At 45.2% G+C, this 16,482-nt stretch overlaps 1 protein-coding gene and 1 non-coding gene across 4 annotated transcripts in view; both read left to right on the top strand.

Moving 5' to 3' along the window:
• The window catches only part of ADAMTS17 (ADAM metallopeptidase with thrombospondin type 1 motif 17), a 364,035-nt gene that overhangs the window by 58,006 nt on the left and 289,547 nt on the right, over positions 1-16,482 (top strand). For all 3 annotated transcript variants that reach the window (XR_009699355.1, XM_061179999.1, XM_061179998.1), the window contains exon 4: positions 15,479-15,651. Coding sequence is in view for 2 of the 3 variants with exons in the window: in XM_061179999.1 (XP_061035982.1) it covers positions 15,479-15,651 (173 nt within the window). In the remaining variant the exon portion in view is untranslated. The remainder of the gene's footprint in view (positions 1-15,478; positions 15,652-16,482) is intronic.
• On the top strand, positions 2,921-3,027 carry LOC133085822 (U6 spliceosomal RNA). The gene has a single exon (XR_009699616.1). It is a non-coding gene; the product is annotated as a U6 spliceosomal RNA (small nuclear RNA).

The raw sequence follows: 16,482 nt of genomic DNA, 5'->3' as shown, positions 1-16,482 counted from the left end.
ATCAAAATTCATATACATAGGCCCACAGTTATTTATTCTGGCAAAATTTGTGAATTATAAGAATAATAGGAAAAGTTATACCGGTATTCAAGCAGACAAAACAGGTTACTTAAAAGAAACAAAAATCTGGCAGGCCTGAGTTGTCCATGATACTAAGTCCTAGAAGACAGTGGAGCCAGGACTGCAGTGTTGGGACAAGAAGTGACTGTGCGGGCTTCCCTGGTGGCGCAGTGGTTAAGAATCTGCCTGCCAATGCATGGGACACAGGTTCAAGCCCTGGTCTGGGAAGACCCCACATGCCGCGGAGCAACTAAGCCTGTGCACCACAACTACTGAGCCTGCATTCTAGAGCCCATGAGCCACAACTACTGAGCCTGCATGCTGCAACTACTGAAGCCCGCGTGCCTAGAACCTGTGCTCTGCAACAAGAGAAGACGCTGCAATGAGAAGCCCACGCACCGCAACAAAGAGTAGCCCCTGCTCGCCACAACTAGAGAAAACCCACGTGCAGCAACGAAGACCCAGTGCAGCCAAAAATAAATAAATAAATTTATTTAAAAAAAAAAAAGGTGACTGTGCTCCAAGAATATGACACTCAGATAATTTGTTGTTCACCTGTGAGGGCACCTGATGCTCTTAGATATGTAGGAGTTTAGAAACCATACACCCTGCTTGTCCTTCTAGGAAGGATTTCTTTAAAACATAATTGCAGTTGATTATGAGCTGAAGCAAAATTAAAAGATTAGAAATAGGGAGGGCATGATATAAAGAGTTGATGTGGATGATTGAAACTGGTTTAACATAGAGTTAAACTTAACTAATTGATGCAAATACAGTTACAAATGGAAAGCAATAATTAAAGAGTTAAGGGAAGATCAAAGACCTAAATGTAAGGGCTAAAACTATCATGGTCCTAGAAGAAAATATAGGAATAAATCTTTATGACCTTGAATTAGGCAATGGTTTCTTAGATATGACATCAAAAACACAAGCAACCAAAGAAAATAAATTGGATTTAATCAAAATTAAAATATTTTGTGCTTCAAAGGATACCATCAAGAAAGTGAAAAGATAACTCACATGATAGAAGAAAATTTCTCCAAATCATGTATCTGATAAGGGACTTGTATCTGGGATATATCCTATAATTCAACTCTAAAAAGACAACTCAATTGAAAAATAGACAAAGGACTTGAAAAGATAGTTATCTGAAGAATATACATATAATTGACCAATAATCACATGAAAAAATGCTTAGCATTATTAGACACCAGAGGAATGCAAATCAAAACCACAGTGAGATACCATTTCGTACCCACTTGGATAATTACAATAAAAAAGATGGAAAATAACAAGTGTTGCTGGAAATGTAGAGAAATTAGAACCCTCATATGGTGCTGCTGGGAATATAAAATGGTACAGACACTTGAAGGACAGGTTGGCAGTTCCTCAGAAGTTTAAGCAAAGGGTTACGACATGACCTAGCAATTCTACTCCAAGGTATACACCCAAGAGAAATTAAAACATTTATTCACATAAAAACTTATACATGAATGTTCATAGGAGCATTATTCACAATAGCCAAAATATGAAAACAACCCAAATGTCCATCAACTGATGAATGGAAAACAAAGTGGTATTCCATGCAATGGAATCTTATTTGGCAACAAAAAGGAATAAAGTACAGATACATGCTGGATGGATGAACCTTGAAAATACTTTCATAAGAGAAAGAAGCTAGAAACAAAAGACCACATATTAAATGATTCTATTTATATGAAATGTTCAGAATAGGCAAACCTATGGAGACAGAAAGTAATTAGTGATTTCCTAGGGCGGGGGTGGTAGAGGGCGAAATGAGAAGTGGTTGCTAATGGGTATAGGGTTTCATTTTGGGTGATAAAAATGGTCTATTTGTGTCATCATGGTTGTGCAACTCTGAGAATATACCAAAAGCTATTGAATTGTATCCTTAAAATGGATGAATTGTATGGTATGTGAATCATATCTCAATAAAGCTGTTGTAAAAAGGAAAGGTGTAAAATATAAAGTACTTTAATAATATTCTGTACCTCAAATTTAAGAGATATTTACAAATCAGAAAAGTGGGGGACTTCCCTGGTGGCACAGTGGTTAAGAATCCACCTGCCAATGCAGGGGACACGGATTTGATCCCTGGTTCGGGAAGATCCCACATGCCGTGGAATAACTAAGCCCATGCACCATAACTACTGAGCCTGTGCTCTAGAGCCCGCGAGCCACAACTGCCGAGCCTGTGTGCCACAACTACTGAAGCCTGCGCATCTAGAGCCCATGCTCCGCAACAAGACAAGCCACTGCAATGAGAAGCCTGCGCAATGCAACAAAGAGTATCCCCCACTCGCCGCAACTAGAGAAAGCCCATGCACAGCAACGAAGACCTGACGCAGCCATAAATAAATAAATAAACAAACAAATAAACAAACAAATAAATAAATGAAAAGTGGAAAGGAATCTGGGAGAAAAAAGGGATGTTAAATTCTTCTCTGCACAAAGGGAAAGCCAAAGTTCTACTATGTTCTTGACATGGAAAGAATGTTTCCTCAGATTGTAAGGATAGCTTATTGTAGAATTGCTTCCTCAATACTGGAGATGATAAACTCAGTGAAATATAGCTCACATAGGAAAATAGAGAAAAGGAACTAAAAACATGACAGAAGATCAAAAATGATCATTTTTATAATAAATATAAAGGCATTAAAACCCTCTATTCAATGACAAAGACTCAGCAATGACACCAAAAAGTTATGGTAAAAGCATGGGTAAAGATTTAAACATCAGATACAATTAAAAGGTGATAAAATCGAGGAAATACTTATCATAGTACTACAAAAGTCTAATATTCTTTCATTTCTTCTTTCACTTATTTTAAAGCTCTTTAGTGCTCGTGTCAGCAGCACATGTACTAAAATTGGAACAATACAGAGAAGAGTAGCATGGTCCCTGTGCAAGGATGACACGCAAATTCATGAAGCATTCCATATTTTTAATCTAATTTTAAAAAAAGAACAAATGAACTTATTTACAAAGCAGAAACAGACTTACAGGTATCAAAAACAAACTTATGGTTACCAAAGGGGAAACGTGGCGGGGAGGGTTAAATCAGGAGCTTGGAATTAATGTACACGCACTACTATATATAAGATAACCAACAAGACTTACTGTATAGCACAGGGAACTCTACTCAGTATTCTGTGATAACCTATATGAGAAAAGAACCTGAAAAAGAATGAATACATGTATATGTATAACTAAATCACTTTTCTGTACACCTGAAACTAACACAACATTGTAAATCAGCTATACTTCAATTAAGTTAAAAAAATAAATGAAAGTAAATAAAATAAAATGAGGTTGTGGTAAGACCACTCCCCCCTCAAAAAGACTATTTACTGAACACCTACTCTGTGCTAGGCACTAGGTATAGAGCGATGAGTAAACTGGCATGATTCCTGTTCTCACAGCTTCCTGTAGAGTGGAAGAGACTGTTATTAAACACAGAACAGTTAAATTATTTCAAATTGTGGTTAAGTGCTCCAAGGAAAAGAGAAGTGTGCTCTGGTGACTTAGGTGAAGGGGTCCAAGGACAGCCTCATTGAGGAAAGGGCATTTGAGTTATGAGGACAAGTCAGTCAGGTGGCTGTTTGGAAAAGAATTTCCCAAATGGAGCTATTGCATGTTCAGAGGCCAGGGTGTGGGGAGGAGATTTGGTGCTTGAACTCGTGAAGGCCAGTGTGATTATGTGGTTGCTCCCTACTTGGACTTTAGGGGAAGCCACAGGACAACAGAGGGAAGCCACAGGAAATTGGGAGTGGGGGAGTCTTAGTGAATTTGCGAGTTGGCCTAACGAGGGTTTCCATTCTCTCTGCTGTTTGACTGGTTTGCTCATCCTGGTGGAGCCCAAGGCTACTTTACATGTGGAAGTCCGAGGAATGGCTGATGTGGACATAAAGGAACCACTCACCTCTTGGTGACCCAGTGGGGACATTGGAAGTTTGGGAATAGGAGCCCCACTAGTAAGGGTGTCAGGAGAACTGCAGCCATGCTCAGATGAATGTGCCTTTCTGGGCAAGTTCTTTGGCCCTGGAGCGTCCTTGGCATTCGGGAAGGGGGTTCTTTGGGAAAGAGTCATAGTCTGGTGACTGGGTCTAGGCCAAAAGAGGAGCACTTGACTTATTTTACCACCTCTAGGTCTGCTGGTGGGTTATTTGAGCTCTCTCTCCATGTGTTAGGGGACATCTTGGGCTTCTGTGAAAGTCAAGGGGCCTTTGGAGGAGTGAAGGATGTCTGATTGTTAACTGCTCTGGAAATATGTGGGCATCCAATGTATTTGGAAGAACCCCTGACATCCAAGACAGAACCATAAATTTCTTTTCCCTAAGCTTCTAAAAAGAGGGCAAAGGATTTTTTGATACTTTTGTTCCTTGTTTATGGACTTCATTCTCTCATTCACTTATACATTCAAAAATAATTACTGAATGCAAACTACGTCAGGCACCCTGCTCAGTGTGGGAGATACAGAGGCGAGAAGGGCAGTCCCCACCCTCAAAACCCAGATACTTGGGGAGATGTATAGCCCACGACTCGAGGCTGTGCTGAGCACTATCGGGTATCAGGGGACGGGTGGAAGGAAGAAGGCTTCACCTATATTTTAGTTTTGTGTTAAAGCAATGAAGAAGAGTTCCTGGTCCAAAGATATGGCCTGCCCTCCTTGCAAAGGTGGAGGAATATCTGCGCTGTCTGAAGTTTCTTGTACTTCTTTGTCAAAGATGAAAGACTATCTGTCAAAAGAAACAATATCCAGGAACCCTGTGGGGGATTCCAGGAGCAGAAGACAAGTCGATTTCTTTTCAGGCTTTTGTTTGTCCCATCTTGCTCTGGCCGAAACATGGCACGTTAATTAATTTCTCTCTCCAAGCTGTGTATTTGGGGGATGTTCTTTTTTTCTCTTCTATCAATTTAGAAGATAAAACCGTCAAGCTCCAGTAGGCTAGTGTAATCTTTCAGCAATAGACTTAACTGAAAAGTGGTGGTGAGAAGCACATGATAATTCCAAACATTTGCATTTGTTTTCTTGAATTTGTCAAATGTATCTTGATGGACCTCTGAGATGACTGTCCTTTCTGGGAATCACACGTTGTCCTGATTGTCCTGACTGTGTGTCTATACACACTTCAACTCATGTGAAGGTGACCTGCCCAGTCCACACTTAAGGCAAGAAAGAAGATGGGCATCTGTTATGGACTAAAATGTGTCCCCACTAATCTCTGTGTTGAAGTTCTAACCCCCAGCACCTCAGACTAGGAATGTGTTTGGAAATAGGGCCTTTAAAGAAGTGATTATAGTTAAATGAGGTCATTAGGGAGTCCTTGTAAGAAGAGGAAATTTGGACTTAGATGGGTAAAGAGGGAAGATCTGTGAAGATGAAGACAGAAGACAGCCATCTGCAAATCAGGAAGAGAGACCTCAGAAGAAACCAACCCTGCCGACATCTCAATCTTGGCTTCTAGTCTCCAGAACTGTGAAGAAATAAATGTCTGTTGTTTAAGCCACCCAGTCTGTGTTACTTTGTAATGGCAACCCTAGCTGACTAATGCAGTATCTTTTACGAGAAACATTTAATATTTAATAGAGGTTGAGACAAGGTTTTAGACTGACGTGAAATAAACCAGAAAACGCAGCCATCTGCCTTACCCTCAGGGAACCCTATGACAGCCAGTGTGAAACATTCTTACTGGAATAGGCCCAGCGTCTTTGTTAGATGGTGCTACCTTGCATTTTCCATTTTTCCTGCTTCTTTTTTTCTGGTTGTACAGCTCTGTCCTTTCCTGATACAATGAATAGTGCTTTTCTTCCTCCTCTCCTTCCAGTTGGAAGCCTGCTTTCCCTAGGGGTCTGGGCTGTTTCCTTGACGGTTCTTTCATCTGTGGGGTATTTATAGGACTGTTAAGGTTTTACATGCTTCTCTCCCTCCCTTGAGGGGAGCACCCAGCGCCAGGCCAGCCACAGATTCAGGGTTTGACTGGCACCTGTTGAACAATTATCGTCTTTTCTCAGTTTGTGTGAGGTGGGTGTATTAGAAGCCTTGTTCTTCCTTGCTGGCAGTCTTTGACTGGACAGGGAGAGTGGTAGAAACCGAGTGAAGATGGCAGTCTTCCGTGGGCCTGGGTTTTCTTATTTGATGTGTGAGTTTTTTCCATCTCAAGCTTCCCTCAATTCTAGTATTTTCCAGCAGTGTTCCTGTTTCTGTCCTCCCCAGACCTCATCAAAGTCTGTACCGTTTCCTCACCTCTCACTTTTTTCCCTTCCCTGGCCTGGTTTCCGCTCCCCTGTCCTCAGCAACACCCTCGGTAAGACCCACTTGGGTCTGGACCTGGCCCTCTGCTGTGCTGGAGGAGCTGAGCAGCCCCTCCTCCTGAGACTTTATTTTCCCTGGTCCTGTGACTCCATGCTCTGCTTTCCCTGCACCTTGCCATCCGCCCCCAGCTTGGTTCCATTTCTTCTATCCAGTCATGCAGTTTGGAGGTCCCGGAAGGATCGGTCTGGGATCGTTGCTTCCTAGATGCCTATCTCTGATCTTGCCTTTGCTTTTGAGCACCAAGTCTGCACAGTCGACAGCCAACTTGACCTCTCCACTTGGGTACTTTAAAAGCACCTGAAACTTAACAAGGCCAAAACTTGCAGTGCTTTTTTTTCACACCTGGCCCTGTTCCAGGGGTCCCTAATTCAGTGATTAGCACAACCATACAAACCAGGAGTTATCCTTGATAGCCCTTCTTTACCCACCCAAATATCCCCAGTATTCTTGCTCTCACCTTCTAAGTACCTCCTGAATCTATTTGCTTCCTATCACCAGCAGTTGCCCCCTTTGTCTAGCTATGGTCCCTATGTACCTGAGCTCCTGTAGTGGTCATCCAACTAGTGTCCCCACTTCCATGTCCCCCTGGAATCTGTTCTACCCATTACAGCCAGGGTGACACATTGGAAACACAAGCCCTAGATGGCTTCCCACTGCTCTGGGTTTAAAGAAGAAAACCCTGAGCACATTGCATGTGACCCTTCAAGTGTGCCCCTGCCTTATTGCTCAAGCCTCTTTGCCAGCCACACTCTCTCTGACTCTTGGATCCCTGTGGTTTCTAGAACATGCCATGCTTTCTTCTGTCCCCAGGGCCTGTGTACCTGCTGTCCCCACTGCCTGGACTGCTCCCATCTCCTCTCTTCTCACTCCCACTGCTTAACTGTTGCTTATCCTCCTAATCTTGTCCCTTGTGTCACTTCCTGATGGAACCCAATCTAAATTGGAACCCCCTTCTTTTTATCCTGTCATAGTATTATCTATTCTTTCTTGCAAACATTTGTTATATTTATAATTTTTATATATTCATTTGTTCATTTGATTAATGTTTATTCCTCCTAGGTGGTCACCTACATTGCCTAGCACATAGTAGGTTCACAGTTCAATATTTGTTGACCAAATGAGTAACTTCACAATTCAATATTTGTTGACCAAATTAGTATCTTCACAATTCAGTATTTGTTGACCAAATGAGTATCTTCCCACCTCACCCACAGACAGTAGTGCCTGGTTGCTTGGTGCCCACGTGGCTCTGACCATGGGTGGAAAGGTCTGGCAGGGCCAGCTCAGCCTTCTTACCCCTGGCCCTGCTGCCTCCCAGGGTGGGGGTGTGTGTGGGACACCTCCTGCCTAATGAAGGGACTGATTTTGGACTCCAAGGTTGATCAGTTCTTCATTCAGGATCTTAACCACAAAAAACCCTATTTTCCACCTTTCTTTGTAAGGAATTTACATGAAAAAAATATGCCTTTTATAAAAGTGACTTGGCCTTGGGGGAAGTTATTTAAAGAATTCATACTTGGAGAGCAAAACTTATTTTTTTCCTTTTTAAAAAAAAAAAAAGAGAGAGAAGGCCATTATTTTTCAAGGATATTGGATTTATGCAGCTGCCAAAAGTTCACCTGGCTGGGAGTGCTTCTGCACATGTGGAACCATCGTTTCTAGTTGAAAAGGTAGTTTTTTGTTTGTTTGTTTGTTTTTAAATAAGCAGACCCTTTGGTTGAAGAAAATAAAAGTGATCAGAAAATAATTTTTTTGGACCTGATAATTTTCTTGGAAAGCATGTTGTTTGTCTGTGTGTGTGCAAACTTAAAAACGAGACTTGTTGTTCATGCTTCCTCCTCCAGTACTTTCCCCATGTTGACTATGAATCTGTAAGGTGCTGTCCTCGGGTCTTTGGATGTGGCAGTGATAGGTTGTTGGGAAATCTATGGCACACACTGATGCTTGCATTTCCTTCACAGGGCACCCCATTGATTGGGTTTTGTTAAAGATGACTCAGAATGAAGGGCAGCGTTCCTGTCTATGGCAAGATTCTGCAGTGTGGAAGTGCATATCCAATATCTTAATATTTCCATGGTGAAGAAATAAATCCTTATTTCTAGAACTGGGAGGAGTCCTTGAAGCTTGAATGAAATGTAGGAATTAGTTTTAGGACTGACCCTCTCATTTTAGGCTATATCAGTTTGTGTCTAGTCAGGAAAACAGAAACTGTGCTAGGTATTTCTAATTATGAGATTTAACACAGGGAATTGGTTACATCAGTGTCAAAGTCTGAATGAGCAAAAGTGGAGCTGAGGTAACCCAGGTAATAGCTATCACCCCAGAAAGAAAAGAGAAAAGGGGGCATTTCCAAGACCACAGAGCTTGCAGCAGTGGGGCTGGGGCTCAGACCTGTGAGGGACATCAGACCACCAAGGAGGTACAGCCAAGCAGGTGTCTCTATGGATGTACCTCTGAGGGAGATGAGGAGGCTGAGCTGGGAGTTCCCCAGGAGCTGGAGGCTAGAGCCACAGCTGCCCACTACTGCTGGAACAATGCCACCCTGAGCTGAAACACAGGAGCCCATTCTCCCCATCTCCTGCCTTCCAGTCTCCCTCCAGCGCCGCCTGTTGGCAGAGCTGAACAGGAAGCCAGCTAGCAAGGGAGTCCAGGAAATAGTTTGCAGGCCCCCAACCCCAGAGTGGAGCACAGAAGAGAGGGCTGGGAGAAAAAGGGCAAATAACTGGTACACAGGAAAGGGATACCTTTCTGTTAAGTGGCACCTTCAAGGGCATCAAGATCAGGCCCAGGTGAATTTTCAGAGCTCCCAACTCCCACCCTGAAGGTAATTTTATTACATCTCATGGCTACTTATTTTGGGAGCGTTAAAGACAAAAGATAGTGGGGCTATTGGACGTGCAGTTGAAACCACACATCTTACTGTTTTTCATGCTGTGGGAGTGGTGGCTTTGGTTCCTTGAAAATCGGTTGGTGTGGCCATGGCGGGGGTGTCTATACACAGAAATCTCGCTTGTGGCGACAATCGGTCTCTCCTCCAAGGAGTGTGACTGTCTGTTTTCCATCTTAATGAGAAACATTTGATTTCCATTCTTCTATCCTGTGTGAAATGTCATTAATGTTTCATGGTTTAAATAGCTGATTTCATGTACAGTCATGTTTTGTGTTCTATCGTATTTCTGATGATTAAAATATTCTGCCCTCTGGAATGTTGGGAGGTTACATTGGGATGTTGAGCAGGAGTTGTAAGCCACTCCTCTTGAAACTGATATTTTTGTATAATTATAACTTATTGTTGCATGATTGAGGATGTCCTTAGAGAAGCTCTTTCATGCCCCTACCCAGTAAGAAATGTCGAAGACAACAAGTTGATTGGTGAGTGTCTAGACTAGAGGTCCTGATCAGACCCTGTAGGGTGCATACAAGCATCCACTATTGGTTCTGGGTCATGCATGCAAAGTTTAAAAATTAGCATTTAGACCCTAAGAGTTAACAGCAATCATAGTAATGTAATAATAAGTATAGAAATAAGACTAGCAGCATCATTTGAGTGTGCTTATTATATACCTGACCCTGTGTTAGTTTCCCCACATCCACCCTAAGAGAGCAGAATAATTATCCCCTTGTTTTAGAGATGAGGAAGCTTGCCCCTGGCCACCCCAGCACGGGCAGACTCTACCCAGCTCTGTCGGATGTCACAGCTGGGCTCCTCACAATTAGAGTTGTCCCCTCCTCCTTAGGTGGAGGGAGTACTGTGTGAGAATTCAATTTTAGGACATTTAGGTTAAGTTCCTTGAAACTTAATCTTGTTATTAATTCGGAATTTCAAAGAGTTAAAAAAATTCACTCAACTAAGTGTAATTCTCGAATGTTCCTACTATGCACCAGGCAGTGCTCGGCGCTTTGGTGGGTCCAGAGGGTGATGTTTGGGTCCTTAAGCTCACAGTCTAGCCCAGAAGGTGAGCATAGAGCCACGTTAGACTATAACATGGATGGGAGTTTGGAGTTTGCAGGATTGCTGGGGAGCAGGGGATTCAAGGGGCACTCCAAGCACCTCAGAGTTGGCTGTCCAGGTCCTCTACCTGCAGTGGGCCATGGCGGGGGGGGGTCACTTGGGCAAGCTGCATGGACCCCAGAGCTCCAGTCTCCTGCTTAGTCTGGTCTGAGATGTTCTCATGGCTACTTCTGTTTTCTAGTTTTGAATTAGTTTTTGATGTGGTAGGTACAGAAAAAAGAAAGTCCCATCCACGTGTCCTGCATGCCAGCCCAGCCAGTTCAGGCGGGGGAGCTGTAGACCCTTGGTGCCTTGGGTGGGCTGTGCCACCGAGTGAACAAGGGTACCCTGCCTGCCGAGCAGCACCCCTCTTATTCCGGAAGCCAGTGTCACCATCTGTGCTCTCACCTCTTCTTTCTAACTCAGACCACCTGTCATCCCCCTTTCTTGGTTCTGCTGCCCCACTCTTGCCCTCCTGTTATGTTGGCTGCTGGGCCCTTGGTCCTTCTGGGTGCTCTCACTGCCCCCTCCCCTGCGGACTGAGGGATCACTTGAGGCTGCCGACTTGGAACACGCAGTGGAATTTCTTTGGAATTCCCTTTGATGAGTGTTTTTAATTTTCTGTCCTTCAGTGTTATAGAAGGGACTGAGGGATCACTTGAGGCTTCTGATGGGATTGCCTTTGTCCTGCCCACTAGAGAGCTGGAGAAAACCCATGGTTAATGCAGCTAAAAGAATACATGATTCTGGACTCTTCCCCGATGTTGAGGGTTCTGGTTGTCCACCATGCTAGTGTGCCCAGGTGGGGACGTTCTTGATCTGGACCTTGAGTGCTGTGTGTGGGAAATGTTTATTTTTCTGGCTTGAATGACAAGTTCAGGTTAAGTCGGCATCTCCCTGTTGACTCTGTAAGCATGTTTGACACCTGCTACCTAGCTCCTAGTGGTGGAGACTCGTCTTTGTCTTCTCAGCCTGAAGAGCCCTTGGGCAGCTGTCTCCATTTCCTCCACCATGTCTGCTTTCCCTCTAATTTGCTTCTGCAGCTGGCAGTGCTCCTTTGGCACAAAGAGTAACCTGAGGTCTTCTCTGGTGATGACATTATAGAATCAGACATGCAACGATCCTCCTTGTGCAGCGGGACGTGGAGTAATTTCAGGGCTGGCTTCCACTGTTTGAACTCTCACACCAAATATTTTGTGATTTATGCATTGGTTTTCCCTAGTGAATACCTAAATACTCTATTGTTGTTAAACTAAAGAAGTATCTATACTATATAGAGCTTGGCAATTCATAACTGAGCTTATTTTTTACTTTACCAAGAGCAAAACTAACAACTACAGGAAATTATGTATTTGCTCAGCATTTTCATCAGTCTCCAAACTCTTAGAATAAGTAATAATTTGAATATGCTAAAAGTACAACATTTAGAATACCCTTGTTTTCTTCCTTGTCTTTTTCTCTCCCGCATCTTGTTCCAAACAAGATTCAGGGTAACTTGCATAAACACACACAATTTTCTTTTTTAATGGATAATTGAGGCAAAAGGAAAATAAATGTAAGAAAAATAATATGAAGCCAGAGATTGAAAATCTACCAAGTCAGCACCAAGCCCCAGCAATGTGCTGGCAAAAGAAACTGCTGGGCTGGACTTGGGAATGATCCCCAGTGTCTGTGACAACAGGAGAGGGCCTGGGGCCTTGCAGGTTGTGGTCTGTCCTCATCAGTGGGGTGAGGGCCGCCTCCCTTGTTCCCACAGTGGAGGGAGACGGCTAATGACCGAGTGAGCTTGGAGGGCCCCCAGGTGGCTGCACGCCTGCCTGGCCTGAACTTTGACTTCTCCTGTGAGGTCTAAATCCAGCACCCATGTTATTATGAAATTGGTGTTTTTCTTCTTGCTTTTCAATATGCTTATAATCTGTGAATATTTGTATTGATGAAACTTTGTTTATTAGGGTATATTTATGCAGTTCATGGAATTAAAGGTAAAAATAGATTATGGTTCTGTTCTCCCTGTAGGAAAGGAAGAACCATCAGAAGTGATGGCTGTAGAGCTTTGCTGGTAGAGATGTTGCTGGGAGCAGGGAGAGAAGAGGAGGGTGAGCTTCCCTCCCCCTCCACCCCTGTTCCCACCTGCAGGGATAGGGAATGCAGGTCCTCGGTCTCTTACCTGCTATTACCCAATCCAGGCTTTTGGACAGACTGTTGAGCATCTTTATTTACTTGTTTCACTGCAGAAAGAGTGGTGCCTTTGATGAGGGCTTGTTGCCCTAGACCTCACTGGAGCGGGTATTCAGTATGTGGCCCGGGCACCGCATTGCCTTTTGAAATCTGAAAAGTTTTGATCTCCTGAAACCCACCTAGCAGTGGGGGTCTGAATCAAGGCTTGGGGCCTCTCCTCTTGTGCTTGGGACAGGACAGAGCCCTGGGGTATGTGGGGGTCACCAGCCAGCCTAGCGTGGTTGTGGCGTGACAGCCCCAGTTAGCAGTTCTTGGCGAGGGGGGCTCAGGTAAGAGCACACATGGCCCGGGAGCTGGCTGTGTAGTTGCTGCTGTTGCTCAAGGGCCTGGTGCGAGTGGAGGGCCATGAGCGGAAGGAGCAGCCACTGAAGGCTGCTCCTCCTGGTCAGGTCCTGCAGCAGCCAAGTCGGTATACAGCATCCTTTCCCACTGAGTTTTCTGTGGCCTTTCCCATCCCAGTGTTTTTAAGTTCAGACAACAGTGAGGAACATGTTCGCACCCAAAGCCAGTGCAAGCGGGAGGGTCAGAGCTGCTGGGTGAAGCCTGGGTTCTAGGGCCAAATTTACCCCTGCCCAGTGCTTGACTTCAGCTTTGTTATGTGGGAAATAGGGATTTCACTCTCTCATTCATCCATGTATTCATTCATTCACTCACTCAAGCATGCATTCATTCAGTGAGTGTTTACTTCGCAACATGTGCTGGGCCTGGGGCTGGGGACAGTGAAAGGGACAGATGAGGTAGTTGTAGTACAAACCCTTTAAAAACCACAGAGCACCTGACCGTTGTGTTTTACCTGTGACTGAGTGTTCTGGGCATATGTTAACGCGCAGCATTTTACCCTTTATGATACCCTGTTTATTAGCTCTCCAAGGTCCATCAGGGAGGGAGGGGCAGGTCTTGTTTGTTCCTACTTGAAAGGGTGATGCCCAGTGCATCATTTTGATGTGTGAAATGTCCAGGGGGTGATCTGCTCCTCTGGTGGGGAGTGCTGGGCTGCCTTTCTTAGTACTCGCCTCTTAGGTGTTTAAGCTCGCCATCTTCCAGAGGAATGTTAGTAGTGCATCCTTTAGACCCTGCTAAAAATGCAGTTCTTTTCATACAGGAACCAGAAAATATAGACATAGTGTGAAAACAAGCAGCCAGTGTGGGGAAGAGCTGCAGAGGAGTTCATGAGTTGGGATGCTGAGAGGTGGGCAATAAATCCCAACTTTGGGAGGAGCTGAGGCACAGTTTGGCTTGTGGTCGCCTGGGAGAATGTGGGTGAGCTGGTTATAGCAAAGCTCCTGCTTGGGTGGCCCTTTACTTCTGCTGCTTTAAAATGAGGGTGACATGGCTCATCACAAATTCCAAGCTGGACAGGTTGGCCTGATCCAGGCAGTGAGTGCCCGGCAGGCATGCTGAGCCCAGGATTTGGAGATCACCCATGGTCCACCTTCCTCGTGTTCAGAGAGGACCTGTTGGTGAATGTGGGTGTAGGTCCAGAGAGAGATCCTCAAAGAGGGGCCTCTTTCATTTTGGCCATGTACAAAGGCAGTGCCATCTGACACCTTACCTTTTATCTTAGAATAGACCCTGCCTTCCCGAATTCGATTCCTGAGGCCTGGAAGTCTCCATGGGAGGTGGGCCTGGCTTTGGGGAGGAGGGAACCACCCTGCAGGTTGACAAGACATATATATAGATTTATATCTGTTTCTCTCTACATCACTAAATAATCTTCAGTTATTTAGTTAAAAGTACAGTTGTACTTTTCATGGCTGCCTGCTGTTTTACCATTGTTGGCTTTCTCTGTGGTTGGATTTGTAGATTGTTTTTCAGTTTGTCTCACTGCACGGACTATTCTTGTTTGTACACTATGACCCATATTTCAGTTTTTTCTTATAGTATGCATCTTTGGTTCTGGAATGATTGGGTCACTGTATGAGGGCAGTTTGTGCATATGTGGGTTGGGTTTACTGCATGGAAGTTGTAGCAGAGCTGGCTTCCGTGTGAGCTGGTATAAAGATGGAAAAAATAGCTATCAAATTAAGGAACTGCCTTTCTATTCACATTCGGATTCTGAAAGTACACGTTATTCATATCAACCTTTGATGTTAGTCAGAGGCGTTTGCACCCACAAATCTGTATGTCAGTCCTCACATGGCAGCTTTGAGCGTCCAGACATCCTGACGTGGGCTCAAAATAATGACCATAGCTGTTTAGCAAGTAAGATCTTCTAGGAAATCAGTTGATCTGAAGAGTCAGTGGAAGATTACTTACTGTTTACTAATACCTTTCCTGTGGTGAGGAAAGAACAAACTCCAATCTTGGCCTGGATGTCTGTGTCCTGTGATTTGGTTTTTTTTTTTTTTGATGATGATGCTTTTTTTTTTTTTTTTTTTTGAAATACTGCTTTTGTGCCTGCTAACGTTTGTAGCTCCTTATTCGTGACTCTTGGCCTGGTCTCTGGACTGCCCTCTTCCAGGCCCCTGCTCATTGGCCCAGCAGTGGGTCATGGTGCTTTCAGAAAGCCTGGGGGTCTGTATCATTAACCCTCCCCGCCGGGCCCAGGCTTCCTTTTCCTCCACAGACTGTGCTGTTCTCCCCGTTCCCTGCAGGGACAGGTTTTCTATTCTGTAATCTTCGGCCCCATCTGCCCCGTCGCTGCCACAGTGGACGGGCGTGACCCTCGTGGCATCTGGCCCCCAGGCATGCAGGCTCGGCTGCGGCAGCAGAGGGCGATGGACGCTGGGCCCGGCCACTGGCCGGGGAAGACTGACCATTCTCTTGGGGAGGCTTGATGGAAGGCCTGTTCACTGCGTGGACAGGAAGTCAGTACACTAAAGGGCTGCACAAATGTCTCTATTGTTTTCTAGAAAAGAAGAAGCTGAGGAGGGGCTGGCCGTCACGAGACTGGCGGGAGCGGAGGAATGCCATCCGGCTGACCACCGAGCACACAGTGGAGACGCTGGTGGTGGCCGATGCTGACATGGTGCAGTACCATGGGGCCGAGGCCGCCCAGAGGTTCATCCTCACTGTCATGAACATGGTGAGTCCGGGACCAGCACCTTACCAGGGGTTTTGCTTCCTCTTGGACGAGCGCTCTGCATGTGGGTGCTGGCCATCTTCTCCTGGGGGTGGGGGATGGGGACATACACAGCCTTGTGACCCCTGGGCAACACGGAGAGCAGGGAGCTGGGAGGCGCCCCCAGGGAGAAGCCTGACTCGCCAGCCTGGGCTGGTGTGGGGTCGGCGCCTGAGTCTGCTCAGTGATGGGAGTCTGCCCGCACTCCTCACCAGAGGCCTCCCAAGACCCTTTCTATGGGTAGATGCCCCTCCAAGGGGATTCAACGCTAAGTCAGTCCCTGCTCTAAGGAGCCAACAGTCTCATAGGAGGAATCAAGATCAGACTTTAATGTAAAACAGAGCTTGTCGTGCGCAAGGAAGAGAGGTTATCTAGTTGAGGGAACCAAGGAAGCAACCTATGTCTACATCTGATTTGTTGAATGAGGAGTGAGGGAAACCTTCACTTGGTGGGTAGGTTGGGGAGGGACCTCATGCCTCAGATTTTAGATGCAGGTGGTTGTTTGCACAGAAAGATGTTTGTGTGCATCCCAACTCCACCCATCTATCCACTCTCCTAACAAGCATTTTTGAAGACTTCCTGGCATTGTGTTAGTTGCTGGTGGGGCAAATGCAAAAAGACCCGGTCCTTCCCTCAGGAGGCAGTGGTGTCACAGATGGATGGAGTGTCTGTGTTTCTGTAGACATCTCTGCAGGGAGCACTGGGGGCTGGGTGGAGGGCTGTGGAGCGATCACCCCACAGCATGGAGGCTTCATGAAAGAGCTGACCCTTCAACTGTGTTTGCCAGATGGGGGA

This window comes from Eubalaena glacialis, chromosome 2 (genome assembly GCF_028564815.1).
Source record: "Eubalaena glacialis isolate mEubGla1 chromosome 2, mEubGla1.1.hap2.+ XY, whole genome shotgun sequence".
NCBI classification, from domain to species: Eukaryota; Metazoa; Chordata; class Mammalia; order Artiodactyla; family Balaenidae; genus Eubalaena; species Eubalaena glacialis.
This window is presented reverse-complemented; position numbering and strand designations above follow the sequence as displayed.